Raw genomic sequence first — 9,707 nt, 5'->3', positions numbered from 1 at the left:
CTGGTCGGGAAATGGGGTTTAACGTCCACTCGGCACAAACTAGTCCAATTATGGACTAACACATGGTTCAATTTTATTTCAATAATCCGCTTACACGTAGGGGTCTTTAACAGTGGGAGGAAACTGAAGAAAACCCACGAGGTTGGATAGGTGATCCTACTCCTTGTCACGTACAAAAGGGAATAAAAACCACACCAGCTGACTCAATCACAGACCTTACGATTTTGCGCACATGCTAACCATTCGGCCATCCCCCAGATGTCGCATGAACAAATCAATAAAATAAGTTTTTCGTTTCTTCACACTCAACAGTTTATTTACAGTTATTTATTGAACCATTTAGTCTTCGACTTCGACCCAACATTAAATAACAAAACTTAATCTGCTTGTTTTCATTTTAAGTACCAAAGGCTACAAGTATATTCAACATTAATAAAAAGGCCATATATAAAAAAATATTCCGGTTTTCAGATACTGCAGTGTCACTTTAAAATAAAAAAAGCTGCATGCCTCTTATTTAATTTCGGTACAAAAACAATTCTCACATTGTCAGCTGTAAAGTGAAATTTCTCTATTAAATGTTTTTGAGAATTACAAATGGTATTGAACTATAAACTTGACTTGTGGCTATCAGAAAATGTCAACCACCCATTAATGCTTGAAGATTGTTTAAGTACATTCTACATGTAGTAATGAAGATGAGGAAATGATTGGAATTATACTCCATTGGCTTTGGAAAGTGCAATATTTACATTAGCAACTAGAAAATCTATGCAAACTTGAGTAGACCCAATGGAAATTAGGTGCATAAACTTGTATCCAGCTCAGCATACAGTAACAGAAGTAAATCTAAGCTAGGTAACATGTGAATTACTATTAACAGTATGAACAAGCCAAGGATGAGATAAATATAGAAATTTGAAATATGATGTTGGTGAGAATTTATTCAGCCCAGGCATCCTTTCACAAATTAAAAAAAAAACTCATTCCTGCATCAGACTTTTCTAAAGGATTGTCTGAGAAACCAGAATACTGCTTTCTGTATGGCCTAATGTATTAGAAGATATGTCTAATTCATAACTTTTTAATTTAATTAATTTTATTAACTGTTATTAATGATATGTTCTACGAAACACAAACATCATGTAATGTACGTTTGTCATTAGTAATAACTTAAAAGAAATAAACAAAAATTTTACTAATATAGAAATTACAATCATACATGCTTATAAATCTACTTTCTTTCTAAAATCACGAAGGAAACAAAAATTAAATTTGGCAGTTACTTGTAGGTTTAGCTATGTACAATATATTTTTTTTTTTTAGAGCGACAGATTTATGTTACAGGCATAGATGTATATTATCTAACTGAAAGTAGAATTAAATCAGTTTCTGATGGCAGTCAATAGAACATTAGGGACCATCCCGATTTTAACAGTCTCAGAAATAAAAGTCTGTGTACGTATGAAATTTAAACGCCAAAATATACAGGAATGGTGTATTTACCTTGTCTAAAGATATCAGCTTAAAATATTGAGTTGTTTGCACGTGAACGTCAAAACCGCTTATCCAAACACACAACCCTTTCGGATCAATTTTTTCGTTGGGTGACCTGATAATTTATTGCCATTCTTTTAGAGGTTTATACAGTGCATGACCCACATGCAGCTGTACTTGATAACGAAAAGATAAATTTCATCTACACATTATTTTTAAAAAATAAAAGTCTGGTTTATCCAGACACCATATACCACAGCTTAGGACATCGGTCTCCATTTCTAGATGAAGACTGACAGGTTTAAATTATTTGAAAACGTATCACGTATATTGAATTAGTTGCTTGGCCTCAAGATAGGGGATTTTAAGGGTTTTCCACACAAAATTAAGTAGTTTTATTCTCCAAAATATAATCGAAATTGGCCATTTAATACTAATGCAAATTTGGGTTACTTTTCTTAGCGAGTACACGTACACTTTTAAAACTTTCAGGAATGAAGTTTGTAAGGATCATATTCATAATCCTACACGACGATATGGTTAACCAGGTCTATTTAAGGTAATCTGAACTGTTTTTTTTGTTTTTTTCCAACACGGAAGAATGATCCCCAAATGTGCATATGATTATCAAGTTATTTATGTATAAAATTACAGTTATGACATACGCATAGTTTACACCACTCTGATTAAAACACAGATCCTATTTCGATTCATTTTATATAGTTAAAATTTTAATTTTACTTGTCTTTGCAACACTAGGATCTGGAAGAGTTGTTATATAACTTGCGTTCTAGTTGATGTGAGGAATTAGCCAATGAAACGGTCTGTTACGGTGAGTTCTTGGCTTGCTCTGCACGGAACTGTTGGTAAACCCCTAGAAACGTCAATGCTGATTGATTAATCAATGGCTGACGCGACCTATCACTACAACCGGTCAGATCTTCCTGTAGTGTAGGCCATCGAAAGTATAAAGAAAAACGAGACGAAATATAGATCTGTATTTTAATCAGATTGTGTTTAGACCCAATGAAATCTGAAAACCAAATTATCTATGACCAATTTGTTCTATTGACTGAGAACCACCACAAAGATATTTTACCCTTAAATATAATACACTTAATTTATCAGACAGGTTATAAAAATAGAATTAACATTTACATTTTCATGGCACTTTCAGAAGAAACAAACTTTAAACAAAGGAGACAGACACCAACAAAAATTTATAATTAGGGGCAATTACATACATGTAGAACTAAGCACACAAAAAAATGGTTTAATTACAAAAGAAAATTATGCATATTAAATTGTTAGTATCTACTCTTTCAACATCAGTTGCTCTCCTATACATTTAATACCAGGTAAAAATCTGGCCTGCATGAACGAGATTGGAGCCGAACATAACTTTTGTCATTGAAGGACATGTTTTCCATGTATGCGTTTTCGCAGCATTTCAGCCGGTTGAGTGTAAACGGTTTCATCACATTTGCATTAGACTGACTTTTTTGCCGCCGAAACCACGTACTTGGAAAATGAGCCTTACACATGGTGGATTAAGAAAATGTCCTTGACGTGGTGAATTAAAAGAGTAATAGAGTTTTACACTGCCGTGTACGAAGCAGACTCCATGTTGAGCATGGAACTACTGTTGTGGTCTATGAATATGACTTGTATCTAAACTGAAATCAACGACATCATACAATAACAGATCAACATGTTAATATATAAAATAACACAACCGCATCATCTTACAACATCCAATTATTCTCAATTCCCCACTCTATATAAGGCAACAAGGGTATGGGTTCTACTCTATACAGACTACAAGATTGACATTTGTTGTTGGCCCGTTGAAATATACTCCATTGATCGGATCATACATGTAATGTATTCCATATATATATTTTTCTGAACTAATCACAATCAAACAGCATCCTCACTAATCACTGCATATAGATTACTTCCATGTTAGTTTACTCAGCTAGCTAAGAGAACAGTTCACTAGTCTTTAAAAGGCTTTAATATGGAACGTTCGTTAAACGAACGTTAATTAAACAAGCCTCTTCACTGACTTTGTTTCATGCTGAATAAATAAATAAATAAATAAACACTACAGCTGCTAGTCCTCTTCTTATTGTTTAGTATTTATCTATATAATCACATAAATATATATATATTTCAACGTCAAACTCAAAAGCGGGTGGTGGGTCCATATATTTAGATAATAACTCTGCACATATTACACGTGTGGTCATACGTTTTGATCATGCATGATGATTGACTGACGAGTCAGGAGAAAGTAATAAAACTAGTTGAGTCTTTGATCGGTAGTAATGTCGTAAAATGAGTTTTCAAGTCTTGAAATAAAAGCGTCCGCATTAAAAAAAATCACACAACTGGTTATTGAATCAACAAACATTCGGAGACAACCTTTCCTATCGTCTCTTTTTTTTTTTATATTCCGTTCGTCTGCTTTACACTGCAGGTTTAAGTGTTAGGTTAGCGAAGGAAGCAGGTCATACTGCTCGCTGATTGGATGACAGAACACCATATCTATTCCCCATTAACCATCTGTTCTTTCTTGCCGTCAACTTTAGGCCGTGCCTTTGAATCGGAGTCACTTCCACTTGGGTTAGCTGCTTGCTTGAAGTGGCGACTCTCTCTTGGCTGTCGTTGAGGTTTGCCATCTGGTTTGGTGTAACCCTGATCTTGCCGTGAATGGCTAGATTCAGATTTAGTATTGGCTTGCCCGTTGGCCTGTCGTTCAGCAGTTGGTTCATTGGTCGAGTTACGGTTGGCTGAGTAATTGCTGGCCATTCCATCTGTTTTAATGGAACCAGTCGAGTGAGATGGTGGTAATCCTCCTCTAGAACCACGATATGAAGGGGCTGGGTTGCTATAGCGAGAAGTACGATAATTAGAAACACTTGTATCAGTTTCCGTTCCTGAAGCCCCTCCACCATTACCACGGGTTCTATTTTTTCTACGCCGCCGCCTTCTATCGGGTCTATCACGACGTCGGTCATAATCTGAAAATATAAACAGCAAACAATATGAAAGAAGAGAGTGAAATGGGGTATAACGTCCACTCAACACGAACTAGGTCATTTCAGGAATAACAAATGGTTCAATTTTATTTCAATAATTTGTTTGTGTGTAGGGGTGTTTAGGATTGGGAGGAAACCGGAGAAAACCCAGGAGGTTGGGCAGGCGATCCTACTCCTCGTCATGTACAACCAGGGAATCGAAACCATACCAGTTGACTCAATGACATACCTTATGATACAACGTACACACGCTAACCATTCGACCATAGAATCCCCCTATCGTGAAATGGAAATGTCCAGAGATGAGTGGAATCCAAGATGGTTTATTATCACAATTTAGTTTAAATTGCTTACAAGTTTTTATTCTACATAGTGGATACATGTCAATCATTATCCAGTTAGATCTAATATTTCTTATAAACAGGAATTTATCGTAACAAATGCAGATGCATCGAGTATTAGTTCTCCATGAATTGCCCGACAATTTTTATTTTGTGCAACATGTACAATATACGGACCTCCATCTTGACTGTTGACACTGGCGTTGTCTAATACTGTATCATCATCATCTGTCATACGTCGTCTTGATCTAGCATCACGAGATTCATCATCATCATTAACTACAATATACAACATATTACAGATTTTTCTTTCTTTATTTTTAAAAAGTATTATTCTTCATTAATCTTGTTTGTGTTTTGGGATCAAACAATTCTACAGGAAAAAAAGAGTTGGTACATTATAATCTTCGGTTGGATGTGGCAAGAAATGATTCCTTTTGGTGAACAAAAAAGAATCCTGGTGAAAAATAGACCGTAAGCATTCCAAAATGGCCTTAGAACCAAAATAGCCTTAGAACCCTGATGGAGAGAGAGAGAGAGAGAAAGAGAGAGAGAGAAGAGAGTGTGTTTAAATGAAATGGAGTTTAACCTCCTACTGTTCTGCTCCTAACCTGGGCTAATGAAGACGGCAAGAGTGTGTTTAAAGTCTACTCCACACATAATAGGTCATTTCGGGAATAACATATTGTTTAATTTTATTTCAACAATTCGCTTGTGTGTAGGGGTCTTTAGCAGTGTGAGGAAACTGGAGGACCCGGAGAAACCCCACGAGGTTGAACAGGCGACCCTACTCTTTTGTCACGTACAAACAGGGATTCGAAACCACGCCAGTTGACTCAATGACAGGCCTTATGATACAGCGCGCAGGGGAAATCCTTATTTTCATATTGGTTGTGTATAGGATCAGCCAGTAACGGATAGAGTCCACAGCTGATAAGAATCCATTACTAAAGTAACTAATGTGAGATAGGTCATGTTTTGTTCATTCAACCTCTCCAAGTACAAAAGATTCCACACAAGGGAGATAACTCCCAAGGACTCCAATAAAGAACCAAGGGGAAGAAACTCTTCCATGAAAGGTGGTATTACTATACTATTCAAAAAAAGTAGGGGATATTTGATTTTGGGGGCATAATACTAAAATATGCAAATGACTACGAAAAAAGTCACTATAGAACCTAACAGAAGAAACATTTCCAGTTACATGTGACGCCCAAACGCACCAATAGCTATCGCATGGAATGCAGGTGATGCTTGGGATCATCATGGGGGTCCAACCCAAGATTTGCACGACTCTGACTTTGAATGTTACAGTCATTGTGGCATTGAATTCCAGGGTGGAAACATCAGTTTAATTGTTTTAGTGACCAGAAAACAAATTTTGATATACGTCGGCTTACCCAAAATGAAAGGTTACGTGCCCTTGGCATGCTACAGATCGGCACAACACAGGCGGTTTTGGCGCGGGCGATGAATGTTTCTCAGTCTGTCATAAGCAGGCTATGGTCCAGATACCGTGATACACAATCTGTACAGGACAGACCACGCTCAGGTCGACCAAGGGCGACAACTCAAGCCCAGGATCGATTTATCCGTACCTTGGCCTTGAGAAATCGTGTCATCACAGCAAATCAGATCAGCGCTCGTCTTCAAACAGACACTGGTGTGAGAGTGAGTGGCCAGACGATTCGGAATCGACTGCATAAGGGTCACCTTCGCGCCCGACGTCCTCGCGTGATCCCTTGTTTGAGAGATCATCACATTCAGGCAAGACGTTGTTGGTGTAAGGATCGTCAACACTGGGATAATCGACGCTGGAGCAATGTGATGTTTTCAGATGAGTCAAGGTTCACTGTTGATTTTTTGGACAGACGTAGGAGGGTGTGGCGTCGTCGAAACGAGCGCTTCCAAGACATTAACGTCATCAGACATGATCGATTTGGGGGTGGTTCTGTTATGGTGTGGGGAGGCATCATTGTTGCTGGAAGAACGGCTTTACATGTTGTTGCAGGGCGTGTTACAGGCCAGTACTACCGGGACAACATCTTGGCAGTCCATGTTGTGCCGTTCGCACGACGTCGTGGACGCCGTTTCATCTTCCAGGATGACAACGCAAGATGTCACAGGGCCAGGATCGTTACAGGTCACCTCCAACAACAGAACATCACCACATTACCTTGGCCAGCACTGAGTCCCGACCTCTCCCCCATCGAGCATGTCTGGGACATGCTTGGACAGAGGTTACGTCAACGTCAACAACGTCCTGCCAATGTCCAAGAACTTGCTGCTGCGTTGCAACAGGAATGGGACAATCTGGACCAAAATGACCTTAGACGTCTCATTAGGAGTATGCCACGTCGGATCAATGCTTGTTTGGCAAACAGAGGAGGATTTACCCGTTACTGACTTGGTTGTGATGCTGTGGTAACTTTGCTGTTTGACCCCGGGTATCATTTTACCCTTATAATGGTCAGTCTGTGCCTTACTTAGTCTAACGATCATTTGGAATAAATCGATGAATGTGAACTTCATTTCATTTTGTCATTTGTTTCTTCGTCAGTTTCATTAGGTGACTTTAATAACACTTAAAAATCAAATATCCCCTACTTTTTTTGAATAGTATATATGCTTTATGACATTAAATATAAAACTGAATTGGTATAGTCCAAATGACCCAAGTTTTTTGAGTGGTCAGATTCAATTAATTCCTAATAATGGAGACTGGAGACAGACCCCAAATGGTTGACAAGAAATTTTTTCATAACATTTTATTTCGTGAAAGATTAAGAAATGAAATGAAACCTACATCTTTCTGACATATAACCATTTCTAGCAGGATAATCTCGTGAATCACGCCATGCTGTATCTGTTAGTATAAATAAAATACATGGGATGGGATACAGAACAATGCACTATATTTCAATACAAACAGTAATGGTAAGCCAGTTCTAAAAGATTATCATTAACATTGTCAAATAACAGTAAGTTGTTTGAAAAGAGAGAGACAGAGAGAGAGATGGGGTTTAATGTCCACTTGACACAAACTAGGTCATTTTGGGACTAATATATAGTTTTTTAATTTTATTTCAATAATTCGCTTGGGCCTAGGGATCTTTAGCAGAGGGAGGAAACCGGAGGACCTCGATAAAACCCACGAGGTTGGACAAGCGACCCTACTCCGTGTCACGTACAAACAGGGATTTAAAACCACGCCGGTTGACTCAATGACAGGCTTTATGATACAGGGCGCACATGCTGACCATTCGGGCACTGGTTTGAAAAGAAGCTCCAAATTACATGGATATTATAATGACTTCCAAAAAGTCAAATGAGAAAGTATTCAATTTCTAATAAAGAATCAACATCTAATTAGTCAATATGATGTAATATTTTATTTTTAGTTTTAACTGGCTTAACCATAGTATTTTTATTAATTTGACTAAATGTATTTAGAATAGGATAGAGTTAGGTTAGGATGAAATATAAATACTATCAATTTCACTATAGGTTATTAGTATAACTTTCAATCTATTTACCATACAATATTCACATGAATGGGTTATAAATAATCATTCTAATCAAGATGCATGCCATTAGTGTTAGATAATATTCTGACTTTGATGTGAACAGAATTCAATTCAATTATCAGAGTAGTGTATAATTAATATTTATATAATATTTATACCATGTTTTTCTAATTAAACACATTTAAACCTCATTTAAATATATTAACAAAGCATGACATGAATTACTTGTAATATCATGCAATAGTTAAGCTGAACCATGCAATAACACCTGGAGAGCTCTATTATTGCATAGTTAGTGTGAAATTAAGTTCCTTGAGTTCATTGAGAATCAGGGAGCCATGGTGGCTAGTTGGTTAAGACGCTGGCTTGCTAACCTGGAGGTCGCGTGTTCGATCCCCGCATTGGCCGAGAAAGTTCATCAGGATTTCCCGACGTGGTTTCCACTTATCAGTAGTTCAGGATGTCTAGTCTTTCGGATGGGATGAAAATCTGAGGTCCCATGTATAACTTGGCATGCACTTAAAAGATCCCTTGGCAGTTGGAATTTGATATAAGAGTAGGCCATAGTGCCGCTGCCCAGGCAAAATTTCCCTCATAGCACACTGTATGGCTTATGCCTGTATTTATGGATAAATATATTAGAACTCATTTAAAAGATGCATTATGTAAGATTTAGATAAAAAGCTGGTCATTCTTGTTATAGTTTAAAAATAGATATTGCAAAATGAATATATTGAAAACTTCATTCAAATTACTTTATTCTGAGCAAAGTTATGGCCATCTAAAGTTTTGACAAGATGTAGCATAAATTGTTTATTATCGTAACAGAGAGAGAGAGAGAAATGGGGTTTAACGTCCACTCGACACAAACTAGGTCATTTCGGGACTAACAAATGGTTTAATTTTATTTCAATAATTCGCTTGCGCATAGGGGCCTTTAGCAGTGGGAGGAAACCGGAGGACCCAGAGAAAACCCACAAGGTTGGACAGGTGACCCTACTCCTTGTCACGTACAACCGGGGATTTGAAACCACGCCAGTTGACTCAATGACAGGCCTTATGATACAGCACGCACGTGCTAACCATTCGGCCATCCAACCCCCCGATAGTTGATAAAAGGCTTGTCATCTGAATAAATGTCTAAATAATAGTTTATATAATTTTTTTAAGACCTGCAATTGGCACATTTAAGTGTTACATAATGCATATTTAAGGGGTAAAAGAACTAATAGTACTGGGGCTTGTTTCATGAAATTTTAACTAAGATAAAATTTTAGTAATTTGATTGGATAATATTA

The 9,707-nt window shown here is 37.3% G+C and overlaps 1 protein-coding gene across 2 annotated transcripts in view; it reads right to left on the bottom strand.

The window, feature by feature from the left end:
• Positions 1-287: 287 nt before the first annotated feature.
• LOC126827732 (RNA-binding protein FXR1) overlaps positions 288-9,707 on the bottom strand; it is a 37,134-nt gene continuing 27,714 nt past the window's right edge. Inside the window, exons 14-16 of one of the 2 annotated variants that reach the window (XM_050557236.1) lie at positions 7,689-7,748; positions 5,060-5,161; positions 288-4,523 (exon numbers count right to left, since the gene is read on the bottom strand). In XM_050557236.1, the coding sequence (XP_050413193.1) occupies positions 4,048-4,523; positions 5,060-5,161; positions 7,689-7,748 (638 nt within the window). In that variant the 3' untranslated portion in view covers positions 288-4,047. The remainder of the gene's footprint in view (positions 4,524-5,059; positions 5,162-7,688; positions 7,749-9,707) is intronic. The other variant, XM_050557244.1, reaches the window with a different exon arrangement.

This window comes from Patella vulgata, chromosome 1 (assembly GCF_932274485.2).
Source record: "Patella vulgata chromosome 1, xgPatVulg1.2, whole genome shotgun sequence".
NCBI classification, from domain to species: domain Eukaryota; kingdom Metazoa; phylum Mollusca; class Gastropoda; family Patellidae; genus Patella; species Patella vulgata.
Note: the sequence above shows the minus strand (reverse complement) of the source record. Positions and strands in the feature narration are given on the sequence as shown.